Source organism: Drosophila biarmipes, chromosome 3R, assembly GCF_025231255.1.
Source record: "Drosophila biarmipes strain raj3 chromosome 3R, RU_DBia_V1.1, whole genome shotgun sequence".
Lineage (NCBI taxonomy): Eukaryota > Metazoa > Arthropoda > Insecta > Diptera > Drosophilidae > Drosophila > Drosophila biarmipes.
In genome coordinates, this window is record NC_066616.1 from 8,691,921 (window position 1) to 8,718,958 (window position 27,038).

The window sequence follows — 27,038 nt, forward strand, 5'->3', positions numbered from 1 at the left end:
TAGGATTTCTGAATAGAGTCACCCACAAAGAGTTGATAGAGACATAAACTCCCTAAAAGGATTTGGGCCAATTGTGTTTTCGTCAACAAAGATCCTTGTCTTTTGCCAAGGATTGTGCGAATATTCGGCACGATCCTTCGGATAAAGGCGCCCCTGAGGAGGGCACAAGGACCGCTGGATCGCTGACAGTAAACCAACAAATCATCAAAGCAGAATTGGCAAACACACCGCAGAGGACAAAGACGCGGACAAAGGGACTCCCGATCGATAATCGATCACTTGGCAGTTGTGCAAAATGCAAAACAAAGGCCAAATGCGAAAACGAGGCGAAAGGGGGAACTTTTTAGCACAGCCGAACCCTTCGCCTCGAGGGCTCTGCAACCCAATGTTTGCCAATAATTTAATTGATAAATGATTTGATTCCTGCCAGCGATCGTCATCGATCATAGGTGGCATTCGGGCATTGAAGTTTCTCCATTCGAGCCCTGTCTCCTCGCGATTAGCATATCAATGCGCATTATTATGGATGCACTAATGATCATGGGATTGTAGTTTGGTGGTTATTGTCCCGCCGCCCGATCCTCGGGCTGCCTTCCTCGGGCCTGTCTTGTCTCTGGGTGCTGAAATCATCACGATTCTCATCAGGCTTTGTTATGCTAACTATGAGAAAAAACGTGGCCCAGGATCTTCTCTGTCCCGGCAGGGTCCTTGGGCCTGGGACTGTCACTTTTACTTGCAGCTTGATCGATATGATAATTAGAATGCAGTGCCCGAGGCAAGGACTCTTCCTTGAGAGTGGCATCTGTCTGGTTCCTTTTCGAGTTCCTCAAGGCCACTGAAAAACGTGGATCAGTTGGGCGTTTCAGGGATGCTTCTGCATTCTTGATAAATTGAGTTGCTTAAAAAAGTGATACCTCTTTAATTCGAATGAACTTGGTATAGATCAGTTTAAGTTTCTTATAAACACCTTTAGGTTTTAAACATAAAGGTTTATTTAGAATTTTTAGAGCATATTTTTAAAAACTACTTTTCCTACCATTTTTCATAAAAATTAAATTAAATCCCAAAGACTTAAAATGTAAAATTCCGAACACAGTGCTTCCTTTTGTAACTTTCCTTTTCGGGTTTTCCCAGTGCACACAGAGCACCTTTTCACTTTAGGGAAGGGCATTATGCAAACGACTTTCATTTGAATATTGTCTGTGCGTTTCAATGCCAAGAGATCATTTCGGCGCTGCAGAAAGGCGTCATCAAAGCCATCAATAGATTTATGGTTTCTAAACTCCGGACCCGAAATCAAAACACACACCCAGCAGTTCGCTCAGGGAGGGGAGACAGGACAGAGATAGGATCCGACCATCAGGGGTTGCACACAAAACATCCGGACCTCCGAAAGGAGAAAAACCTTTCACCCCAGAGAAGGTACACTCCTTTGCATGAGAAAGGGATCCCAACCCGTTCGCGAGTGGCATTTAGTCGGTTCGGCATTCAGCAATTCTTCTGGATAAACTATTTATGAAATTATTAGACAATGCACACAATGTGCGGATACACTCCACCGATTAGCCCGGGGCTCGAGGCCCAAAGATCGAAGGAGAGTGGAAGGTGTGTATGTTTTTCCCATAACTTCTTGTTCCTGTGGCATTTGCATTTTGGCCTTCTTCTCCAGCTCCTCGCCAAATATCGCTTTGTGCTCCGCGGCATTGTGCGATTCTAATAAGGTGCGATATTGTGAAATTTGATGCGATTTTCGTTAGCTATTCTTATATCCATATTTGCACCCTTTGGCTGGTTTCGATATTATATTCGCACAGAGGATCTGGAGGGCACACTCTGTGGAGGTATTGTTGAGGTTTCTGGGCCCGTGTTTGGATTGATTTCCCTTTTTCATTTCGATTGTTATGTAATTGATACTTAAGCGAATATTGGCATATTGGCAAAAAGGTTTGAGGGTCTTTAATTAAACGTTTCGATTGCGAAGTTTGTGTGAAAATGTTTGAAGATATTAAAGACCTATGAGTTTGAGGAACATTTGCATTGGATTAATACCTAATGTCAGATGTCTGATGTTGATCTATGAATTTTGACTGTTACCCTGCACTTACAAAAAACTAGTTTTACTGACTCTCCTCAAACTATAAAGTTCTCTTACTATAGAACAGCAGATGTTGGATAAGGGTTGTCATTTCCACCGGTTGTCATTCCCTATTCCTCTATACCAATCTTTAATTTAATCTTAAAGAGTTTCCACTGAAAAATACATTTATTTAAGTGTGATTTAACACATTTGCTTCTGTATTTTTTATGAAACCGTTGTAAAAATTTTTAAAATTTTTTATTTTGAACTCAATTAAAAAGTTTTGTCCCCAGTAAATCATTTTTTCCAAAAGGCCTATCAAACACTTAACAATGTTTGCAATTACTCAACAAAACCGAATTTTTTTCTGTTCCTCGATTTACAATTTAAGCCCTCTACAGCCAACACGTGTTAAAAATCGTACAAAAAATTTTATTCAAAAGACAAAAAACTAAAATTAACTGCGTAATTGAATGAGTGGAAATGGAGAACAGGATTTCCCCCTGAAATGGCGCGATAACAAAAATTTAATTAACATTTTCGCGCCGCCTATCAAAGAGAAAAATTCAGCTTGAAAAAAAGTACCCAAAAAAGGATAAAAAACTACAGTAACAAGACTTCAGTTGACGATCCTTTTCATGAAAAACGAAGAAAAAAACTTGTCACACGGGATTTCAGTATTCAAAATAGGTAAGAAGGAAAAAAACGCGGCAAAAAAGCTGAACTCTGTCCAATTATAAACGACTTTTTTCGGTAGTCAAGCATAAAAAATTAGGGAATCAGAAAAAAAAATGGGTTAAAAAACTGATGAGCCCGACCATAAGGGCTGCAAGGATGAGCATGCATCCTGATGATTTTTTTCTTCCCGTCGTTTTTGGGTGCGGACAAAAAAATCACCCAAAAAAGTATGCAATGGGCGGCATTTGGTTACCTCATTTGAATATTTGGCGCTGGAAATTTTCTCACGATTTTTTTGTCCACCCTGCCGGGCTACCCACAAGGCTCAAGACGCACCGCGCTCAGGGTGACGATCAAGGATGAAAAGGACGATCGCACAAAGACGCAGGCGCAGACGGCAGAAGACAAGGAGTGAAAAAAATCCGGATTTTTTTGCCTCATTTCCATGCGGAAGCGTTTCCTTGCCGAACCACCAAGGGTGCGAGGACAAAAGGACGAAAGGATGCCTTAATTTATGCACAACACGTTCGCGGATCGGACGCCGCCAGTTGTCCTCAAAGGGTTGAATCCCCTGGATCCTGTGCCGGGACATCGCCCCGCATTTGCATACGTGATCAAGGAAAAGGGTGTGTCGCAGGACAGGGTCAAACATCATTTTTCATTTATCTTCCGCAAAAAACAGAGGTAGAAACGAAAAAAACGGTGTGCTTTCGAATAGAAAAATACGTAAATTATTTAAATTTGATTTTTTTTATGAAATTTTTGGTAATGCGCAGGGTTTCTATGTCCTGCCTGCTCTAAACCGTCAGCATCCTTAAGAAACTGGGTCAGTTTCCTTTGCAAATGGATTTGCTGAGGGATAGGAAACCACCCTGAGATCCGGACATCCTTTTGATCAGACCTTGAACCTTGTGGTCCTTGGGTTATTTGTTTATCTACTTTACATACTCCGGCTTTGTATCCGCCCATTTGTGTTGCTCTGGGCCAGATTCAAAATCAATATTTGCTCATTAGTCACATTCAATAATTTTAATTATTGTAATTTGCATTCGCTCTGAATGGCAAATAGAAAAATTGATCAAGCAGCTGTATAAACTCTAAAGTGTTCTGAAATCTTTTGATTTATAAAAGATGTCCAAGGCATCGTTATCATTTTAGGTATCTACCAGTAAAAAATATATTTCACAATATATTTGTAACTTATCAAAGTTACGTTTTGCACAATATTTAAATAATAGTCTCTTCGCAGACTAAACTGCTTTCGAAAACATTTTAAGTTTAAGAAAGCCAGCCATATATATCACATTGAAATAAAACGAACTGACTCGACAAAAATTCCAAGCTCATCGCAGAAAATTAATCAAATTATACCCTATCACAAGATAAGCGAAATAATATCCATCAAATTCTTTAAGGTGTATACAAACCGAAAATTATGCAAAATTTATTCAGACGCTCGATTAAGATTTTGCAAACTTCAAGCCATTTTTGTTTTGTTTAAAATGAGCTTTGTTTTGCGCCAAATTAATTAAGTTACTTAATTACAGGTACACGATGGTCAAAGATCGATTCCCCCTACCCTTCCTCTATTCTCTCTATCTGCAAACGGGTTGACTTGTGCCAAAACTCACTTTTCGAAAGCCTCACCTGCGTCCATTAGTGGGAGTTGAGTATGGAGATCACTTTAGGTATACGCCAACGGCACCCCTTTTACCCTGGAAAATACAATAGAATACGTAATAATTAACAATACTTCCATCTTAAAGATACAATGCCTAGGGTATCCATCAATCCATAATAGCACACTTTTTGGCCAGATAAAACTGTGTTAGAAGAGACATAATGATTGATCGTCTGCCAATGGTAGACGAACAAAAGCCGAAACGTTTGGGGAAAGCGGGGTTTTTGGGGAGACCATTAAGAAATCTTATTTATTTTTGCGGCCTTTGTTCACTGCCAAATAAATTTATTTACGTTCGTTATTCGTTGTTGCTGTGGGTACGCAATTCAAGTGAAGATTCTAGTCAAACCGGTTGGTATAGGATGGCTTTTTATTAAAGAATTTTGTAATTCTGCTTTTTGGTAACTTCTATTTTGAATTTGACATGCGATGTGTGATCAGAACTTTTATATTACTCAAGCCAACTAAGATTGTACAGTAATTCGAACCTAAAAAAGCATTTTAAAAGCAACTAAAATCTTTTTATTTTTATAAATTAAATGAATACACATACACATAAATGAGTTTAAAATACTTTTTCAACATTTTATTGATAATAATTTGTTTACAAATTTTAAATTTTTAAAATGTTGTTGAGATACTTCTTTTAAAACGAAATCCACTTTTACGTTTTGGGACCTTGTAAGCTCTCAGTAAACTGAGAAGCAAACTTCAGCGAAGAAAACTCAAAACAAAAGATAAGATTCAAACAAATATAACCACATACTATTGTTTTCATTCGGGAATTATACCAATTACACCAACATGTTGTCCGGCTGCCCCGACGAGCTGCCCAATCCGCACAAGAACTGCCTGCACGAGATGCTGCAGGCGCTGATCTGCAACGACAACGATGTGAAGCGCTTGAACACGGAGCTGCGCAACCTCCAGCTGGAGCTGCAGGCGGAGCTGGACAAGATCAACAAGGCGAGCCAGAAGTGCGGCCACGAGAAGCGGGGCAAGGTGGTGTGCGAGAGCATCGAGGACATGACCAAGTTCGCCCAGCGCATCAGCAGTCTGGACGAGGTGAAGACCCATTTCAGCCGGCGAAGTGAGGAGATCCGCAAGCGGCGGGACAACATCATAGTCTACGCCCGCCAGTGCCTGTATGCCTACAACGAGGAGAAGTGCAAGTTCAAGTCCTTCCACGAGAACACCGTGGACTACATCAAGCGCACAGCGACCCTGTCTCAGGATGCGGACGTGATCCGTGGTTGCGAGAAGGATGTGTGCGATCTCCACAAGCGCTTTGTGCGCGAGGTGGCCAAGCTGAAGAGTTGCGAGTCCGAGCTTTTGCCTTTCTTCAAGCTGCTCAAGGAGTCGGATCCCAAGGCCTACTGCGAGTGCTGCTGCTTCAAGGGATACGACTGGCTCCCACAAGGCAAGAACCTGGAGTCTGTGGATGCCATGGCCGGCGAGATCAAGGAGCAAATGGGCGACGTCCTGCGCCGGGCCTTCGCCCAGCTGCACCTTCATTCGCCGCAGGACCCGCGGGCCTTTATTGCCGCCTACCTGATGAACATCGATCGCAACGAACAGGACATGAAGGAGAAGCTTGGTCTCTTTCAGGCAGATCCTGTGGTAAAACTACAGGAGCTTCCGGACCCCACATACCAGTGCGAGGATACTTGTCCTCCACCACCACCAGAGTAAGACCACAAAGAGCCCTTGTTTAACTTTACTTGACAACCGATTGCCTTTATCTTAAATTGTCTTAACAAGAACACGCCAAAATGTGCTAAATTGATCATAATCATAGCTTTCCTCACAAACTTTTAATTGTTTCGAACTAAAAACGCAATACAGACAATATGATTTTCAATTGGCTTAAGAGTAACAGTAAACGTACCTAGTGTACGTTTATATCATTGGGATTTTGCTTCACAAAGGAAATCACATATAGAGCTGTTATTAATCTTATATATTCGGTTTGCATAGCCCTTTAAGATCGGGTAAACAATGCAGCTCGAATCAAAATACAATTATGCGTGAATGGTATATGGTAGATAGGATTTACTTCTTGCGGCGATTACCGCGTCTGGTGTTTGGGTCAGGCTCCTTTTCGCCAATCCCAGTGATCGAGGCGCCTGCCAGCTCAGAGTTGGCCATCTTCTGCTGATTGTCGAGAAAGAACATTACATCGCGCAGCTGTTCCTTTAAGTCGGTGACCTCGGCGTCGTGATTGTGCTTGAACTCGTTGTACTGCTGTTCCAGTATCTTGTATTTGCCATGCCAGGAGCTCTGGTTGGTCTGCAGGGCCTTGGACAACTCACGCTCCTCATTCAATTGTTTTTGCACCTCCTTTAGCCTGAAATAATTATGGTTTTATATTTCTTGTGTAATTTTTATTGACTTTTTGTTTACTTACTTGGCTGTGTGCTGGGCCAGCTTGCGCTCTAAGTTAACCTTCTCTTTCTGCATGGTCTGCTGGAGCTGCTGCAGTTCAGAGACCTCCGTCTTGGCCTCGCTGGCGTTCGCCTTGAAGTTCTGCCACTCCTGCTCCAGCCTCTCCATCCGCTCCTCATAGTACTTGCGCTGTGTGTCCAGCTGGGAGGTTAGCAGATAAGTGAACTCCATCTGCATGGAGTCGATCTTCTCCTCGCGCTCGTCCTTCTCGGTTTGCGATGCTACCAGCTTGCCGTCTGATTTGTTCTGAAACAAGCGGTGTACAAAGTTGTCGCCAGCATAGTCCCATACGCTTGAAGTGCCCAATTGCATGGCGAAGGTATGGTTGGTGGCCCTGTAATGGGCGGCAGCATGGCCTCCCTGGTAGCGTCCGCAGCCTACATGACCGCAGATCAGGCAGATCCACAGCGAGTCAGTGCCCTCGCACTCCATGCAAACGGAATCTTCAACCAGCTCGGGCGTCTGCACATGGCGGCACACTGGGCAGGTGGAGTCGCCCCACTTCATCAAGCAGCTGGCGTGAAAGGCGTGATTGCACAAGATTGTCAGCACTCCATCGACGCTCTCGTCCATGCGCTCCAGGCACACTGGACAGGTGGGTAGCTCGGTGTGTCCCATTGGTGGGCCCCCATGTTCGCTCCTCTCCACCGCCGACACCCAAACTGCGTGGCACAGCGAGTCCGGCTCCAGGGAGTTGTAGGCAATGCCATTGTATGACTTGTAGAACTCCAAAGCTGATTCATTCGAGCGGAATCTGAAAAGGGCGGAATGCGATAAGATAAATGCAAGATTTCTGTTGAATCTTACTTACTCCAGTAGCACCATAAACTGATTGGGACTGCCGTCTCTAACAATCTGGACGTGCTTGATCTCCGCATGGCAGGGGGCGATAAAGTTCAGTAGATCGTGGCAGTTTAGGGTGGCTGGCACAGCCAGCAAGCAGAGCTGGTTGGATGGAGCCTCTTTGATCGCCTTGCGCTCGCTGGGGATTAGGAAATATGTCATTAAAATGGTTACATTCAAGTCTAACTAGAAAACTCACTTCTTCTTGTAGAGATGTATAAGACCCTTGGTCACCTCTACGATGGGATTGCCAGAGAAGTATCCGATCTCCAGGGGGAAGTTGGACGAGGTGGCCTGCGGACCTCCCGCCTGGGTTTCATCGCCACTCCGCGGAGTGGTTTCCCGGGAACTGCCCGCCGTTGGGCTGTTGACGTGCTGCAGGGCCGCCGCCCAATTCATCTTGCTGCCCTCCGTCTCCTGATCCTTGGGAGCACTCAGTTCCCGCGTCCAACGCTGGTTGGTGTAGGTTTCGATGGTGATGTCGCGCGACTGGCGAAGTCCGCGATCGCGTTCCCGCTCCTTGAGCACTCGAGGATTGGTGGGATGTTCGGCGGACACGGCTCCCTCGGAATCTAATCAAAAAATGCATAAGTTAATAAATAATTTTGGTGAAACCCAACTTCTTTGTTCGCCGCAGTCGCACTTTCGGATTTTACCTGCACTGGGCTCCAAATCCGTTTCGATCTTGATCACACACAAGGAAATGTTTTCTAGCATTACACAGGCATAATTTGGATTAGTTTTTATATCAAAAAAGGGACTAGCAAACGTTTAAATTGGAAATTTATATATTTTTTCGTTTTGTGTGGGAGATGAGTTTGTTGTTTTCCTAGGCGAACTAGTTCCGCGGAGTGATAGTCCCTTGTATTATCGACCACGGAACTAGTAGAGCCCAACAATCGTAATCGATAACGCTTACCAACACTAATTGTAACGTACCGGGACTTAGGTCCATCGAAATTCAAAAATTCAAATACTATTTCCGGTTTGGCAGAGAAACATAAAAAAACTTGAAGATTTGTTGTGAGAGATGAGGAAAAGCAATAGTTTTACGCTTTTAAAAGGGGGAATTGAAAATAGCTAAGATAAGCTTGAAAATCATCTTGTAAAGTAACATACAACTTGTCGGCTTCGCTTTCCACTTCGGTTTTTGCTGGCCACTTCGGCTCCGCTTGGCGAGTTGGCCAAAACAAAGCCAGTACGTTGCTGCTGCTGCTGCGAATCGGACGTGGTCGGTGAGCCAGACTTGCGCCATCCGTGATTTGGGCCATAACAAAAACACGTTTTCGAAACTTACGTCGTCATCTCGTTCTGTCCCGCGCGCGTAAACCAAGTCAAAAGAGAAGCGAAAACAAAAAGCTGCCCAAAAGCAACGGGCAGCAAAACAAACCGAAAGCAAAAGTGAGTGCAATACGGGGGGATAGTTTCTTGTGATTTTTTTGTGATTTCATTTTTACTGTTGCTGCAGCAACCATGAACCGTGGCCGTAATAAACACAACAAATTGATTGCCATAAGCCCGGCTGGCCAAAGTGGATTGTAATTGCAATTACCAAGATTGAACCACAAAATACATTTAACATGCAGTATTAAATGTGTGTGGCGGCGGTCGTAAAAATGGCCATCGCAAGGAGTCATCCCTATTGATTTTCGGCATTATTTATTAATCGGTTCGACCATAAAACTGCTTACAAAACTCGCAACTTCCTCACCTTTTTCACAACCGCACTCGAATGCCAGCAAACAAGACCAGACATCAAACATAACCGTGGTCACATAGAGAGAAATCTAATTTACTTTTGGTTATATTTTTAATCAACAGATTTAATGTAAATATAATTTTTAAAATGTTGATACTTGCAATTATCAGTTTTCGAAATTAAGAAATAAATTTTTAGTAACTTTAATGACAATTTAATTGAAAATTAATAAAAAGGTTTAATAGTAATATTTAACAAACAACAAATTATTTTATGTGCTGCTTAAATTATGAAATAGTTTGTGCTGATTTAAATCTGGTTGTGTACAAATGTTTGCGTTGTTTGATACCCACTATAATTCTTTTGAAACTATATCTTTTTACCCCTCTTTTTGAGCAGTGCATGCGTGTGTGAGAACGTCAGCATATTTCTGGGCTGTTGCTGACAGCTGCCAAGTGCCAGGAGCTTGTCGTCAACAAGTCTATCAAAAGCACGTTTGTCATTTTTGTTGCAGTCGGGCGACAGTCAGCAGGTGGCGCCTCTATACCACCCACTCTGCCCCCCACCCACTTGTCTGACTATGTAAAATGTGTGCCGGTGTGAGTCTGAGAGCTGCTTTTGTGTTCGCCAATTTGAAGTTTGTTTGAAACTACATATATTGCTTTATCCGAACGCCCCGTCGTCCCCGCTGACATTCACATCCATTTCGCTCCTTCGCTGAGCACTTTGCCATTTTCATTTGCATTTTCGCCGTCCCGCTTTCCACCGTCTGGCGAAAATCAATTGTTGTATGCAATAACGCAAGACGAAGCCAGCGCTGCCAACCAGTTTTTGCAGCGGAGCCAAAATCCGTTTTTCAGTTTACATAAACACTCGGACGGAGCTTTAGTTTAACTTTGAAAAAGTTGGCGAAACCACAGCTCCTTTTTGCTATCCTTCCTTTTAATTATATACAATATATATACTAAGAAAATTGATTTCCTATGCCAGCGAATTAAAGTTTTTTAAATATGTATTGATTTAGTAAAAGTTTTTAATGAAGTAAGAGTATATTTTTAGTTATCTTTGGGCTATAATAACTTTAAATATGCAATTTAAACAATATCTATTATTCCTGAATATTAATGAATATTGCAACATTTGTTCATTCTGGTTGTTGTTGGTAAGCAGGATATCACAAAAAGCAATTAATTATTCAAGAAGCTTTTATTTAATACGTTCTAAGAACTTCATAAATTTTAACTCGCCCCTATTTCTCATTTGAAAACAAGTGCGGTTAACCACACCTTTTATGGAAAAGAAAGAGGTAATAAATACTTAATTTATTGATCTGTGCTATAATTATCCTGTTTATTCTAAAGGGCAATAAATTATTAAAAGCTTTTTACTTGGAATATTTAACAAGGCTTTAAGCTGTTTTTGTGGCTTGAAATTCAATAAAGAGGGAAACAAGCTACTTATAATGTATTTTTACCTATTTATTTTTAGCCATTTATATTTATAAAAAATATATTTCATATTGTTCTTTGTATTTTAATTTTTTTGTAATTCAATTCCATTCTTAAGTGTTTTTTTCAAGCGTTTGCAGCGGGGTTTAAAGCTTGCAAGAAGGTGTAAGATGCAAAGTAGCAGCTAGAAGCTTAGTTGACTTTAAAGCTGGTCTTCAGTTTACATTTCACACCTCGCACCGCCCACCGCCCACCCAGAGTACCTCTGCCGACGCCGACTGCGCTGCTGTTGCTTTATTCAAATTGAGTTGTTGTTTATTCAAGCATTTGTTGCACTTCCCAACGGTTTATTGTTGCCCCAACACCAACGTCAGCGCACACATGGACAGACTCCTGTATATTCATTCGTGGGGGAGGCCCCCTGTGAGGGGGAACCGCCAACCCACAACACACCACCCACCACCCACCGTTTTCCAGGCCTGACAGTTCTAGCTCGACTCAAGTGTCTGTTACGTTTAAATGTCGGCTCACAACTACAGTTGCAGCTAAAATTACAAGTTAACACACACACACACCCGCATGGATGTTGACATGTGGCATTTTGTATATCTGTATCTATATGCATAAGCAGCTCGTGTGTGTGTGTGGCAAGTTGGCTTGAAGTGCACTTTCACTTTTTCTACGGCCGTAAACAAAAACTGGCAAAACGACAATCGTGAACCTCTCTTTCTCTCTTCAACTACCTGTCTCTTGCTCACCCACCTCTTTCTGGCCTAACCACACACAAATTTCAATTGGCGAAAAGTTGTTTGGGCAGTGCCCAAATGGTAAGGTAATCGCGTTTTAGTGTCATGTTCCCATTGCAATTTCGAGAAATGCAAACCCGGTCGGTACCGGAAAACACATTATAATTAGAAACGCGTTTTGCTGCCAATCAATACTACATGTGGCTTAGATAAAGGGCATACCGAATGACAGGGCACCGCCATGAAAATCATATTACGCATACGCAGTGCTGAGCCAAATTAGACCTTTCTCTGTATACGGCACATATTGGTTTAGATGGCAGGGGGAAAATGTGTTTTTCATGTTTATTTTTTGTTCTCCGCTCCTGATACAAATTCGGGTTAAGCCTAATCAAATTGCAATTAAGCATAGGTGGGGGAGGCAGGCCAAAAATAAAATAGTGAACACGGTTGGGTGGTAATCTCATTTGGCTGTGGTGCGAGTCAGACATCTGGTGGTTAGCTGGGATTAGCTTAGTTAATCCACTTTGCAGTAATTATCCCTGAACTAAGGCAATCTGTTTTCCGGAATTCATCCCCATTCACACAAACTGTCCAATTTGATTGATTTGCCTGGGCCAGGAAAACTTATCTTCCTAGCTATGCAGTTGGGTTTTCTGGAACTTTAACCATCCATCAATGTCAGAAGATTTGGTGCTGCCAAAAAAACAGAGAACAAGGTTAATTAAAATTTAATTATATCTTAGTCGGGAGCTCTTCGGGGCAGTATTCTTGATGGGAAAGAGTCCAACAGCTCTATTACCAAATCCAACTATCGAAAAAGGTAGGAAAATGGAAGAAAAGGGACAATCAATTCAATAATCCAAACAGCAATCAATATGCAACTCAGACCCCATTTCCTTTCCGCATTGGCATTCGCCCGGGCTCAGTTCCAATTCTCGTTTTCATCCACTCTCCAGCCAGGGAACACCTAATAAAAGCTTATTTACATATGAATGCCTCGTCGGTACGGGGAGCCAGTGTGTAAATTGTGCAAAAATGCGAGATGAACTTCTTTCGGCTCGGTGGCTGTCCTGGGAACCGGTGGTGAATCCACCAACTGACATCACCTCATCTGACTGAACGGCTGGAGTGGAGGGCAGAGGAGGGAGGTGATGACATCCCAGCCAGGACGACGGCGACGAGTGCCAATGTCCTGTCCCCGAATGCCAACTGTTTTGGTGTGCGTGTGGTGCACTCATTTGTTTGTCCTCAGGTCGAGGCTTTTGCATTCAAGTGCATCCCAAGTTGTGCACTTTACCAGGTCAGGAATTGCTTATTCTCCAGTGTTCCTTTCCCTCCATCCACATCCATCCTGTCCAGCGGAATGGCTGTGCTGATGGTGATGATGCCACCTGCTGCTGTGTCACAGCAATTGCTCTGCATTGCAGGGACCACGCTGCGTATACGCGATTTTCACCCTACCAAACAAACCAGCTTTGCATTAGTTTCTTTATTTTAAAAGCACAGTGGCTAAAAGGGGCTGTAAAAATCACTATTGTTATACGCTTTTAAAAAAAGTTGAAAAAATAAATGATTTTATTGTGGGAACCTGTAAGCTGTAAAACTATGTAACCTATTTTATTTTCTTTGTGTAAATGGGGATAATATTTATGACAAATCACGAAATAAAATCCATACTATACTATATAAACAACAAAATAAACATAGAATTTATGTTATTAAAAAGAAAAATTGTAAAAATTAGTTAAAGTAAAATCGTTATAAATGTTACTAAAATGTTGATGTTTAAATATATTCTGTTGTTCAGGCTTGTATTTTGAGATATTGAAACCTTCTACAAAGCTTTGGTAGGTCTTTTCAAGGGTATTTAAAACTCGTCGTGGCCATTTTCGTTGGCCATCTTTTCATCTCTGGGTATTTGCATTGGCAGTGCGCTTTTTCGGCATTTTCATTCTCTACAAACAACAAACAAATCAAGTTATTTGTCTGTTTCCTGCTCTTTTCCCTCGCCGCCCATTTGGTTGTTGGCTGTTTGGTTGTTCGGTTGTTGGTGTGGGCTGGCTGTTGCAGGTTGTTTGCTTGGCACTGATTGAGTGCAGTTTTCGCACACATCAACTGCCAACCAACTTTGGCCAAAAGAAGAGTTGATTATTTCCGCAAAAAACGAAGGGGATGCATCTAGCTCCCCAGAGGAAAATATGAAAAATGAGCCGAGTAACCTAAAAAGCAGTTTAAACGAGAAAAAATGTTTTCTGGGGTCTTTAAGCCTCGCACAGCAGGGGGATTATGCCTAATCCCAAAACGGAAAAACTCTTTGGCTAATTGGAATAAATGCTGGGCCTAAATGGGTTCAACTGCTGCTTCAACTCGAGTTCATTAAAAAGTTAAATTAAATCTATCAGCAATGCCCCGACTCTTTGGGCGTTCGCCTATCATAATCCTTCTCAACATCAACATTATTATCGTCGTCATCAGCGCTCATCAAATCGTTGCGAGTTTTAATTGAAATGTCAGAGCCTCCAAAATTGTTATGGGCAAAATATTGAAATGGATTTTCCCTTGCATATTTTATGGAATTTTGCCATTTCGTGTTGTTGTTTTTGCCTGGCTTCCATGGTTTTGGCCATGTTGCCCGTCGGTGTTTGTGCCTGGTTTTTACTGATTTTGTTGATGTTCAATTAGGAATAGAGATAGAAACGAGCTAAATAGACAGACAGTTTTGATATTGGAGATAGTTTGCTGTGCGAGTTATTCATAATTAATGCAATTGATTAGCCCTCATTGGTTGGCCGTCTTGTTTTACATATTTCCACACAAATTGAAACTGACAGGAAGAGAGAAATTCATAAATTTCTAATTGTGCGATTGCAATGGATGAGGAATGCAGAATCTCAAGTGGCTGCGGGTTGATTTTGTAATTTTTTTATAAACCTTACTTGATGAAATTTTCAAATATACATTTAAATGGACATTTTTAATTATTCAGTAAAGATTTCTTTTTCTTAACATTTTATTTACGTTTGGCCTTTTAAAAGTTTTTTAAATATTAATAAACCTTTCTTTAACATTTCAAGTGCAGTTGCCTTATCTTTTCTTGAAGAATCTATAAGTTAAAATGTAACTTTTAGTTGTGGTACTTAACTTAGCTTAAGATCTTGAATGAAAAGTGAATTCCGACAAATTTAAACAACCTTACACAATCAATTTAAGCTGCTTAAGGGCTTGAACTGCACCAGGAGCCCTTCAGAGAATGCACCTCCCATGCCGTCCCCATTCCCATTCGATACCTCTCGGCATATTCCATCCAGGATTAGCCTCCCCTCCCTCGATCCGTCATCGCTCAAACATTCTTGAAGCGGGAGTATTTAAGTTATCTTTGTGCCGCTGTGAACTGCATTTCTCTTGGCGCAAACAAACATTCCCCATCAACTGTTATCCCATCTCGACTGGCCAATCATCCATCCTCCCTTCGGAATGCCCGCCCTTGCGCCAGGATAGATCCATCAATGGCTGAGCAAACATTTCATCATCGTCATCGTTATCATCGATTTGTAATGGTCGTGGAGGAGCAATGGGAACGGGGAATTCCCCCTGGTTGTTCTCATGTCGGTGGGGCAGCTTTTGCCAAATCAAATCTTTAAACTTGTTCAGCCATCCACAGCTTATCGCCGGGTTTTCAGGCAGATATTGCCCCCTTTTCGTACCACCATACCACCCCCTTGCAACATTCTGTGCCACTTGTCTGGCAATAGTCTTGCAATAAAGTTTAACGCATTTTTTAACTCTCATTTCTCCCGTTCCGGCTCTCCGCTTCTTCCTCCTGCACTTTTTGCTACATCATCGATTTTTATTGAAATTGACACTATCTTTGGGTAGCGAGAAGAGCTGGTGGATTAAGGGGTGCCTGCTTAAAGTGGGCGCTCAGCATGAATCCCTATAACGAGGGACACTTTTAATGAGCGGTAACTGAAGCAGATCCACTTTATTCCCCCGTCGAGGGGCAAAACGCAAAATGGCCAGGCGAGTGGAAAGTTCTTATAAAGTTGCTAATTGGATTTGATTTCCCAATATGAACGTAAATTTGATTAAAAAATCTTCCTAGCCGAGTGCGCTTCCATTTGTCTCTGGCTCTTCCCTCTTCCACTGGTCGATTTTCATTAAGGTTGCACAGAAATTTCATTAAAAATTTATTACCAACTTTTTTCCCATCTCTTTTTTGTTTTGCACCCCCCCCCTCTTTTCCCCCCATGCCATCTGTTTGGGAGTGCGGACAAGCTAATAACCAACAAAAGTTCACAGAGACATAAAACAAGGCTGCAGCTGAAAGGGAGCAACAAAAGCGAAGAATGCGAATGGAGGAGCAGTTAATAAAAAACAGAAAGCGAACAGAAATAAAGAAATGGAACGGTCAAACAGTAAAAGTGGCAACAACGAATGGCAATGGCCAAATGTAGCTGGCCAACACAAGACAATGCTGGCCAGGCGATGAACGAAGCATCTGCGACTCGCTTATGGGTTTCTGAGTGTCTAAATGAGTGTAAGCCAGTGTGTTTACACTCGAAAAAAGTTTGGGGGTGTAAGGTGTCGAAAAGTATGCAATAATTATGTAAACTTAATTTAACAATAAACTTATTCGGAAAGACCTAAAATTAGATAAAAGATTTTGGCACGGAATTTTTTTAAATTTAATTTAATTTTTTAAAGTAACTAACTAAAACAAGTTGTTCCATGAAAATGATTGGTGCTTAGAATTAAACTTTAAATGTAATTGTATGTTTCTTAAAGTAGGCCTTGAACAAAAAGGAATCATTTAGAGTGGCTTTTATTATTTATTCATTGCATAGTTTTAGACACTACGTTAAAATTTAAACTTTTTCAAAACACCTAAAAACGAGGAAAGTTTTTGAATATAGAATTATTTTTTTTAATTAAATAAATTTCTTTAGTTCCTTCTGTAGCTACAAGATTTTTTTTCTATTAATTTCTTTTCTTCTTTTCAATTAATTAATTACAATTAATGATGATAAAAATACCTATTTTAATGTAACAAAGTATAAATTTTGAATAAAAAGTAAGGCAGATGGTAGATATTAGAAACGTAAAAGCTTCTCATTTCTAACCACGTTTTTCCCAGTGCACAGTGGGCTTTAAAAGATGCTCAACTGGTTTTCTGTTGGCCAATAAAAGACAAAAGCAAGAGTGGTACAAAGACAAGCGCAGCCATCGAAACGAAAGCAAAAGTAAACGACGCGAGACAATAGCGTTAAAAAGTGTGGCAACAGACCAATCTGCCAACATCCCAGGGCCAAAAACAACAACAGAATACATATAAAAACAGCAAGTGGGATCATAAAATTCACACAAATGTTCGGACCCATGAACACATGTGCAGCATATTCAGAAACGCAAATTGAGTCAGTAAGTCAAATCGAATTGAATATGAGTATACAGTATACAGTCGTGCGAATTTCCATCGACGAGTGTCGATATCATATATACAGGGGTAAATATCTGATTAAATTACTCTTACATCGGGAAATCGGTATGGCAAATGTTGACAAGCAATTCCACTTTCAATGAATTACTGTTCAGGGGTATTTTCCATAAAAAGTGAATCAGTAAATATTAAATTCTAAAGTGAAGTAACTCTGGTTGTGATAAAAGATATACTAATACCTCTTCAGCCCTTGTTCTTCGTCAAACCTCTCATCCAGAGTTCCTTAAATCCGGCACGAGTTCAGATTACTGTTTACGCGGCCACATTAATGACCGACAACATGGAAAATTTTATGTTGACCTGTTAAAATTAACTACTTATCCCATGGCTTAGGCTGCCCCGAACTCACCGCATCTCATCTGAACTCTCATCTCATCTGATCTCATTTACGACTTCTGTTTTAGTACATTCTATTATGTAAGTCATTAGGTTGGCCCCGTTTTATGGGAACCCTGAACGCTGTACCCCACCCAGTTTGGGAGTCCTCTACTTCAATAATACGAACGAAGGGAAATTTATGGGACTTTCTAATTCGCTCGTTGGCTGCTTAATGGCTGAGTCCCCTTCTCCTGCTTCTGGGCTCCTTTGATTGGGCCCCTTGAGAGGCCATTGAAGTGAGTAAAAAGATTTTGCAATGGCTAATTAATAACTTTGTGGCAGAAATGCGAAGGCTAAAAGGGGGCGAGAACACTCGACAGCAGAACATAAATTCTTGACTAAAGTGGCCACTCTAAAAAGAGCAAATTATTCGAATAAAGCTGAAAGGGATAAAGTGTGTCTAAGAAAGTCTGCGTGCGGAGAAACTAGAAAAGAATTTAATTTATAATGGTAAGATGACCTATAAAAGTCATGACACTGATTTAAAATATCACTAGCTATAGACATCTCTCTGAAGGTTACACCAACTTTTTAAAATATGTTTTATGTTATGTTTCATAGTACCCTTAATAGTATTACTCTCTCAAATTGATTTAAATGAAAATCCCCCCGACACTGTCACAATAAATTTTGAAACCCAATGACCCGAATTCGCAATTGGAAACGATTTCCTTAACTTTACTCATGCAAAATCCATTTCCTCCTCTTCCTTCTGCTCCGCAGAACCTTCGCCAGCCCCATCAGCATTATCAGCGCGCATAATGGAAATGGCGCCCCTAACAATCATGTAAAATTGGTGTAAAATGCAGACGAGATGGAGTCCCGGCATGAAGGAAATGGGAATCGTGCGAAAGGCAATAACACATCAAATTGGTATTAGAAGCTGTTACTCCGACGCCCCGCGCTAACTATATATAAAAAGGGGCGTGGCTGCAGTAAAACAAATTGCAGGAGGCGGAGGAGCAGCAGAAGCAGGACCAGGACCATCAACCGCTGCCTGCCTGTCGCTGGTTGCAACATAAAAGTCAATTAATGCACAATTACAACAACGTCGGCTGCAGCAGCAACAGGAGAAGCAACTGGCTCCAAAAAGGCAACGGCAGAGGAAGGACGAGTGGTGGTTGAGGTGGAGCAGAAATTACTGCAAATTACACGCAACGAGTCCTGAAAGCTGCGGTCCAAGTTGGAGCAAGAGCCGGAAGCCGATTGGACCGAGGAGGATGAGGAGTCGGTGTACCAGAACTTAGAGCTGGTCCCATCAACGCCACCGGTACCACTACCACCGCCACCGCCTCGCAGTCACCACCACCGCCAGGACCACCATCGCCACAATCACCATCATCGCCATCAGCCACTCCACTGCCAGCTATTGTCCAGCGAAAACGAAAAGGACGAGGAGGAGGACGACGACGACGAAGGCGGCGGCAACAAAATGACTTTCGTTAACAAGCTGAGCAAAAGCTTCCGCTGGCTGCGCTGCTCGACATTGTGCGCAATTTTGTTTTATATGTTCTTCATTGGCCTGATCCTGCACAGCACCAGCACCAGGCTGCAGCAGCAGCTGAAGGAGCAGGGGAGCAGCAGCAGCAGCAGCAGTAGCAGCAGTAGCAGCGTCACGCAGGCAGACAAAAAAGTGGCGCCCAACGTGGGGCGTAATGGCGCCCAACGATGGCCGAATTCGCTGCAGGAACTGGAGCAGCAGCAAAAACACGAGGCAAAGCTGAGGTCTCAGCCCGTGGCAAACAATTTGGATGCGGGGATCGAGTATCCCCAACACCCGGCCGAGTACAAGCCCCCTCCGCAGAAAGTGCAAAGTGCGGCTGCCAGCAATGCCAGCAAATCCCCTAACCAGCCAGAAACAGTTATTTTAGCGGCCAGCAATGTGAACGAGAAGCAAATACTGGCCAAAGCTTTCAAACGGTAAGTTTCGCAGGGGCACCTCTGAGTTATGGCCTTGGCTTTCGGCTCTGGTTCTGGTTCTGGCCCTATGGTCCTGGCCCTCGGTTTGTTCGGTTGATAATTTGGCACTAGTTCGGTGGTTTCCTTATTGTTGCGCATAACGTGTGGCCTGCGGCTTTCATCGCAGCTCCCCCCAAAGGGCCCTTCTCCTTCATAACTCAGTGTACGACAAATTGTAAAAATTAGTGGCAATAGCCAGGGCAGCTGGAATTGATGGATGTTCTGTTGGGCAGGGGGTCAAATTGGATCAATAAGGACAGGGACAGAGATTTGTCGACTGCCAGTGCTTCCGATTTGATTTGTTTCGAGAAATCATGATAATCGAATTACAAGCTTTCCGCATTGCAAAGATAATAAACATTGATTGAAAACTTTTGCATGTCCGAGACCAGAGGTATTAAATTATAGGGGTCCCTCAAGAGGCAGACAGAGTAGCTGGGTGATCTGGGGGAATCAGAAATATTTATCGAGAATTTATGGATTTATGTTGGTCCCTTTATTAGGACCCATTTACACAACCCTCCCATAACTGGTTAGCCGGAAACCCTGATGATCTCCATCCGCCTGACTTGCAATATTCCCCTAATTACCTAAACAAGGTATTTAAAACGTTCCCAGTCCCTGCACAAGCGATTAGGCAATTGGCCAATTACTTGGCTTCACTAGAGGTCGTAATAGATTAGTTGATGGCTGCCAGTGAGTTGGGCGGGGGGGTCGGTGGTGTTCAGGCGGAAACTGAAAAGTTTCCAGTCATGGTCCTGGGCGAAATTGCAATTTGATGCTCTGGGGTTTTTCGGGGGTAATCAAGCAGTCAGAATGCCAGGAATTTTACCAGAGCAAACCAAAAACAAAAAGTGCCAGCACGAAAATAAAACTTGGTGTTGAAAAGAATTTGAAAGAAAATAAATTTGGGGGCAAATAACAGAGGGAAATCAGACTGTCACTGCAGTTTCATATTTATTCGACCTCTTCACATCCGGACCCCAGACTCTTGGCCTCCTTTCCGCCAGTGAAGGCAGTCAAAGTTGCGGTTGGTAAAGTTCTCAACGTCTTTTGGCAAAACTCATTTCAATTCAATAAATAATAAAGTAGAAAAGCATGTCCCTGCTGTTCGGATTTTCCGATTTGAATTTCCGAATGTCTGGCTGCGGCCTCGGGCAATTTAACTCTTTTAGGATTATAAATGCCGACTGAGAAATCCTGCCCACGATTGCTGCTAATGAGAATTTATGGTAGTTCAATTAGGTTCGATGCCGAGCGAAAGATACAATTTGTGTACTTGAAATTGGGGAATAATGCTTAATGGATACGCTTTTCATTTATATTTTACCGATTTAATAGAGACAAATGGATTTACCTGTGGATTATATAAACAAAATCAAAAGTAGTCAGAGTTTGACTCGTTTCTCAATGTCATGTTAAATTTTTTCATTGGGTTTTTCAAATTGTATATTCTCTATTTTACTATACATTTAATCTAGCTTTAAATTTTTAAAATAACAAATTTTGTAGTCAAACTACACTTCATTTTAAGTTTTATAAGATTTGTAGGTTGACGAATTAACTTCACATTGAGGAACCAAATAGCTCTTTCGATAATTTAACCGCAAATCAATTTTTGATGAAGGTTAACAAACAACCACCGAAGCATGAGAAAAGAAAATTGTTTATTCTAACATTTTAACCGCATGTTAACTTTCTTTGACTGATCTGAAACTAGAACCTTGACAAGACATTGAAAAATCGGCCGAAAATGGCATATTTTTAATCTTGTTCAATGCCTTTTTCACTGATGATATTCTTTCTTATTCATCCTTTAACCTTAGTAGTCTCCTAAGAGCAGAGATGCTTTCGCATCATCGCTTTTCCGCTTGGCTCAAGGCCATGGGAAAGCCCCGGTCCCAGCACCCTTTGAGTTCCTAACGACCTTGGGCACTTATGATAACCAGCTAGAGCCCCGAAGGCAGCCTCCAGAAAGCCGTCCATCAGCAAAGCAGTGGCCGTGCAGAAGTTCCCCTGGTAAATATAAACACGGCAGGGGCTTAGAGCAAATACGCATCGGAGGTCCCGACACCAAAGTTTTCCCAACTCCATGGGTTGGTCAGTAGCGCCAGTACGGCGCTCTATCCCCGGGGTGTTTCACTTTGCCGGTTAGCCAGGATTCCGGGCGTAAACCGTTTGCACCACCGTCGGTATTTGTTTATAGATAAATGGCTGCCATGGCCGCACATATTTGCACAGCCTTTATTAATATTTGATGGAGGATAACATTTAAAACCATCAAACCCCAAGGGAGCCGGAATTTATTCCGAATTCTACTCTACTCAGACGAAATTAAAATTATTTGCATAGCATTTGTTGCGCGCCGCATATTTGCAATGTATATTTAAGCCAGGCCCGGAATAGTTTGCAGATATATTGAATTACGAACGATGCTCGGACAATCGAGTTTCAAATCGAATTTAAATTCCGGCAGAGAGCAATTAAAGCGCAACAGGAGCCGGCATTGAATGGCTTTAAATGGTTGGTTGGATCTTTAAGGTCCCTCTGGGGGTAGAATGTGAGCACTGTGGGGACTTCCACTTGTCGCCTTGGCATTAAACTGCAATTAAAGTGACCAGAAAATGTTGTGATAATTGCGTGGCTGCCTGAAATTAATAGCCATCATTTTGTGGGGCGAACCACAGCCACCCAGTTTCCCTTTTCCCATGCCCATCCCCTTTGCGAATGTAAATTCCATTTTAATAATGCGGTTGACAGGGGCGTGAGTTCTGCTCTATTTTTAGGAGCAATTATATATTTTATCTGCAACTGTCGCCTCAACGGGCCGTTGAAAGGGACATTGTTATAAATTTTAATTGTAAAACGTGGCGCTATCGTTCGCCTCTGGATCGCCGTTCCCGTGTGCGGCAGCCACATGCCATCCACAGTTGGCAGTTTCGCAGCTCCAGTCTCATTTCCCATGCATGACCGAACCGTCCAGTGAGGCGGGCTAATGTCCTGTCCAGTGTCCCGTGTCCGGTGTCCAGTGTCCTCTGTTCCATGCCCGTGTCCATTCTGACTTTTGCATCCAATTAGGCCTGCCTGCGGCGCCGCAGCCTGCCACGCCCCCGGCTCTCGTGCCGCCCCCTCATTGATTGGGCGTTGCGTTGTGCTAAAATTGCAAACTTCCTTTCGCGCTGTCTCTCCCCCGATTTCCCGCTTTCCCTCTCTGCACTTTGCCCCTTGTGCGAGCGCACCAAAGTATGCAATAAACTTTGGCCAAAAGTTGGCGCGCAACACGCGGAAAACTTTTTTCACTCGAGTTTTCCTATTGTTGTTAGTGCGCTTAGTAGGTAAGTGTGTAGTGCGGTAATGTGATTTATGTTTCTTTTTTTCATTTCGGAAAAGTTAACACCCAAGGGCTTCAGCCGACTTGCTGAAAATTCTTATTTTACTTTCCCTAATGAGGTTGAAACTTTTTAATACTATTTAATTTAATAAACAGGACATGGAGCATGAGCTGCAATATAATTTTTATTAAGAAGAAATTTAGTGAACATATAAAATTGTACAAATTTTTGGAAGTTTTGAGTACTATACTTAAACTTGTAATATCGTTTTAGATATGTTAATCAGTTATTTATTTAAGTCAACACTTACCAAGTCATATTTACATATATTTAATGACTGATTCTTGGTTTATTGAGAAGTTATTGAAATTTTAAATACTTTGTAATTTATAAATCTAAACAGAAAAAATTAATTAATTAAGAAAAACGGTTAAATAAAATTAAAAATTTTAAAATTTTTTTTAGACACTTTTATTATTAGTCTTTATTTCAATTTGTAATTTCATTGAATTATTTTAATATTTCTTATGCCGCAATATTAATTTGCTTTGATAAACAACAGAAAGTAAGTACAAACTATTTACGTTCATGGATATTTAATTAAAAGAAACAAAGTGACTTTACCAACATCCCCAAGGTCCCAAAAACTTGCAGTTAAGGCAAAAGGCCTAGACTAAACAGTCGAAATCAAGTTTGAAGTAATCCCATTAAATTTTCAGCAGTTGAGCTTAACTTCTGCCATCAGAACCCTCCGGGGGAGAAGCATGGCAAGGGGAAAAGGAGTTGGGCGAATAAATACAAAAACAAGTTTCCGTCTTACTTTGGTGTGTATGCAATCAAATAATAGTTTTATGCACCACTCAAAACCCTTCTATGCAAGACATCCTGTCCTGGCGAAATCCAAATCCTAGGCAGAAGCCCCCGGAAAACGAGTTGCAGGAATCACGGCGGCGGCAGAAGCAATTGGCCAACTTCTGTGGAACCGCAGGCTTATGCAAAATGCACTTTGCGCTCCGTAACAAATCCTCAGCCCCCTCGCAGCAAACCCCTCTGTAAACTGGTTTCTGAACCGTGTACTTTCCCTTTTTGGGTTCCGTTCCAAAGCCTCAATGGCAGGAATGTACGAATGGCAAAGTTGTTCCCATTCGCATTTTTTGCGAGTCAATTTCTTGCACGTACAAGACGCCAAAGCCAGAGAACGCAAAGCTCGAAAACTTTGTTTTTATATTCGAGGACTTAGCCGGGGCTTCCCCCGCCTCATCCCACTTGAAAAAGACTCGGGAAAAAGACCGCAAACGTTTCTCATATACATTTCAGACAAACCGGCGAACTGAAGAGCTGGAGAGCTGGGGCAGCAAAACGTGACCGAAAAGAGGAATTAGGAGGAGCAAGGAGCAAAGTTGCTCCTGGCCCAAAAAGGAAGGGGCAACTTGAAACCGTTTTAGTTGCAACTTTATTTATTTATCAACTATATGCTAATGAAACCACTGTGCGGGGGCTGCCGCTTCCTCTTCTGTTGCTGCTGCTGCTGCCGCTGCCACTTCCGTTTCCGCTGTGTCCCCACATTTCCGTACATACATACATACAGATGTATAAGTAGACGGGCAAACAAACACAATTGCTGGCACAAACAATTGGTCCCGCTCCCCTGCCAGCCGCTGATTATTCCAGTGGCTTGCTGCCCCCTTCCTGTCACGCCCACTCTTGTCTCCTGCCGCCCCCATCCAGTCCCCAGTCCCAATAAGCAGCTTTAATATCTGACACCTGTTTTGGGCATTCGCACTTCATTGCCGGGGGAAGGTCTGCAATGAGGAAAAATATTGCCTTATTATAAATCTTAAAAAATTACGAAAAATAATAGTTATTTTCCTGATCACTTTTCCGTGCAATGAAAAAAGGTCATTCCATGCTATGAAGCTTAAAAAATTAGAAGTAATTAATAGTAACTTTTCTAATTACTTATATTTTAGGATCTCTAAGCTTAGCAGTATTAATATAATAAATAAAAAAACATTTTCATAGATAAGTGTAGATAAAATATTCTTATTAAATATTCTTATAAAAAATGTTCGATATTTTATTGTTTTAAAAGCTCTATAAAATTATAAAAAAAATTTAAAAAGCCTAACATCAAAAATATTTTATTTTTATAAAAGAATGATTTTAAATGTTAAATACCAATTTCCTAAGCCATTTTTCTGTTCATATTATAAGTTAAAGGTGTATTTTGTATTTATGATGTTTTTCCCTTGTGTAATTTTCCAAGTGCAAACGAAGCCTGAGGGCCTGAGAAATCATTAGACAGCTGTCATATGCAGCATTCGGTGGCACCACTTCTCTGCGGTGAGGTAGCTAGATGGCTGGGGACCCAGGTGTGGTGTGTGCCACAAACGCGGAGGAGCCAAGTATGCAACAGGGAATTCGTGCCAAATACCAAGGGGACCAGTCGGTTGCTGTTAATGTATAATGTACATTTGATTAGGCTTCTTAACTCAGTTAGGTACAGAATTATTCAGAAAATGTATTTATTGTTAGGGAATTTAAAGGAATTTTTAAGAGGACTGGCAAGCATTTCAGCTCTGATTTATTACTTAAGTTGGCTTTGAATAGGTCATTCTAATAATTTTTGTATTTATTTTATTTTCCGCCTTTTCAGGGCCGATCGCAATCATGATGGCATTCTGTCCATTCAGGAGATGGGCCAGTACATCAACCACCGGATCGTGGAGCACATTGATGAGGCCATCATGAACAATGTCCGCGAGTTCCGACGTGTGGATATTGGACCCGCTGACGGGCTGATCACCTGGGATGAGTACCACCGCTTCTTTCTCAGGGAGCACGGCATGACGGAGGCGGACATCGATGAGCACGATGAGATTCGGCACACGGCGCTGAATCGCCGGGCCAGGGAGGACATGATGAGGGACAAGGCCCGCTGGTCAGAGGCAGCTCGAACCGATCTCTTCACCCTGACCATCGACGAGTATTTGAGTTTCCGCCACCCCGAGTCCAGTGTGTCCAATCTTTTAGAACTGGTCGATGATCTGCTGCGCCAGTTTGATCAGGATGGAGACGATCAACTGACCCTGGAGGAGTTCTCCGATCTGAATGTGGACGATGACGACGACCTGATGCGAAAGTCTTTGATTTCCAAAACGTTGGTGGAGCGGCGAGAGGAGTTTAAGCGGATCATAGATAAGAACCACGACGGCAAGGCCGATCGAGGGAAGCTTCTTAACTATGTGAATCCAAAGACCCCACGCTATGCTCTCCAGGAGGCGGCCACTTTGTTCAGCCTGTGCGACGAGAACAAGGACGAGCTGCTGACCCTCAAGGAGGTAGGATCTTAAGAGTTATAACAACTTTGATAGTCATACACAAGTTTTACAATAACTTTTAAAATTAATTTCAGGTGTCTAAAAGTATACAAAGAATAAAGAGGGCAAGAACTAAAAACGTTGCATACTTTTAGGCGCCAACAAATTAAATAAAAGTAATTTTAGAAACCTAGTTATTTGTGGCACCTACGAATGTCTTTATTGTTATATACCTATTAATATATTTCTACACCCTTAGATGACTGACCACGCTGAGATATTTCTGCAATCCAAGATGATCGACACGGCAAACAGTTTTCACACAGAATTCTAGTTTTACTTCTCACCATCACTTACCCCTTTGAGCATTTATAGTGATATTAATTTGTAAGTTCTTGCACCTTAAAATAGCTAATTTAGTAGCAAAGCGTGCTTTTTGTTGAAACTTTTTATGAGCCACTAGGATCCGATGTAAAGCATTAAAAAGCAAATCATTTCAATAATTAACTTGTAAGAATGCAAAGCAAACAATACTTGACACAAATAATCCGAATAAATATACGTAATTGTATGTAACTCGAAGTGTGCCTTTTCCTGGGTTGAAATCCGTACACCTTGGGATTAATTTACCTCCACTCATCTCGCCTCTCTTATCTCTGATTACAAATGATTTGCCCTTTTAACAAAGTATGAAATTAAATTTCAGCCGCCTTCGGAATTCTCGTAAGGACGTCTTCCATCTGAGCTGACAAATCACTCCACATTAAGGATAAGTCCTTGTTCAATTTGTTTGTTTCGTCTCTGTCTCTGCTGTTTGCCTGCTCACTGATGATAAATAAGACTGGGGACGAATGATAAATAAGTGTCACTGGCAAAATTTTCCAAGGAAACCTGCCGCCCCCGCCTGCCAAAGGCTGCGGAGTATCCTTGAG

At 41.9% G+C, this 27,038-nt stretch overlaps 3 protein-coding genes across 4 annotated transcripts; 2 read left to right on the top strand and 1 right to left on the bottom strand.

Moving 5' to 3' along the window:
* The first annotated feature begins 5,131 nt into the window (after positions 1–5,131).
* On the top strand, positions 5,132–6,297 carry LOC108032087 (uncharacterized). The gene has a single exon (XM_017105911.3). It carries the CDS (start codon positions 5,241–5,243, stop codon positions 6,126–6,128), a length of 888 nt encoding a protein of 295 aa, XP_016961400.1. The 5' UTR covers positions 5,132–5,240; the 3' UTR covers positions 6,129–6,297.
* LOC108032086 (BRCA1-associated protein) lies at positions 6,215–8,750 on the bottom strand. The gene is made up of 6 exons (XM_017105910.3): positions 8,664–8,750; positions 8,381–8,434; positions 7,924–8,296; positions 7,693–7,863; positions 6,844–7,635; positions 6,215–6,783 (listed from the first exon to the last, which is right to left on the bottom strand). The coding sequence occupies exons 1-6, from the start codon at positions 8,677–8,679 to the stop codon at positions 6,489–6,491; spliced, it is 1,701 nt and encodes a 566-aa protein (XP_016961399.1). The 5' UTR covers positions 8,680–8,750; the 3' UTR covers positions 6,215–6,488.
* Positions 8,751–8,914: 164 nt separating this feature from the next.
* On the top strand, positions 8,915–26,688 carry LOC108032186 (45 kDa calcium-binding protein). 2 transcript variants are annotated; one of them, XM_017106042.3, is made up of 4 exons: positions 8,915–9,125; positions 18,219–19,415; positions 25,443–26,127; positions 26,366–26,688. In XM_017106042.3, exons 2-4 carry the CDS (start codon positions 18,928–18,930, stop codon positions 26,438–26,440), a joined length of 1,248 nt encoding a protein of 415 aa, XP_016961531.1. In that variant the 5' UTR covers positions 8,915–9,125; positions 18,219–18,927; the 3' UTR covers positions 26,441–26,688. The 2 variants fall into 2 exon arrangements, with proteins under 2 accessions (XP_016961531.1, XP_050744536.1); XM_050888579.1 differs by lacking the exons at positions 8,915–9,125; positions 18,219–19,415 and adding an exon at positions 23,489–23,610.
* Positions 26,689–27,038: the final 350 nt, after the last annotated feature.

Coding starts and splice junctions, on each gene's coding strand:
- LOC108032086 (XM_017105910.3), bottom strand. Junction 7,636..7,692: donor CAGTTTATGGTGCTACTGGA/GTAAGTAAGATT, acceptor CGCCCTTTTCAG/ATTCCGCTCGAATGAATCAG. Junction 6,784..6,843: donor CTGGCCCAGCACACAGCCAA/GTAAGTAAACAA, acceptor TAATTATTTCAG/GCTAAAGGAGGTGCAAAAAC.
- LOC108032186 (XM_017106042.3), top strand. CDS start 18,928: ATGACTTTCGTTAACAAGCTGAGCAAAAGCTTCCGCTGGCTGCGCTGC. Junction 19,416..25,442: donor CTGGCCAAAGCTTTCAAACG/GTAAGTTTCGCA, acceptor CCGCCTTTTCAG/GGCCGATCGCAATCATGATG. Junction 26,128..26,365: donor AGCTGCTGACCCTCAAGGAG/GTAGGATCTTAA, acceptor CTACACCCTTAG/ATGACTGACCACGCTGAGAT.
- LOC108032087 (XM_017105911.3), top strand. CDS start 5,241: ATGTTGTCCGGCTGCCCCGACGAGCTGCCCAATCCGCACAAGAACTGC.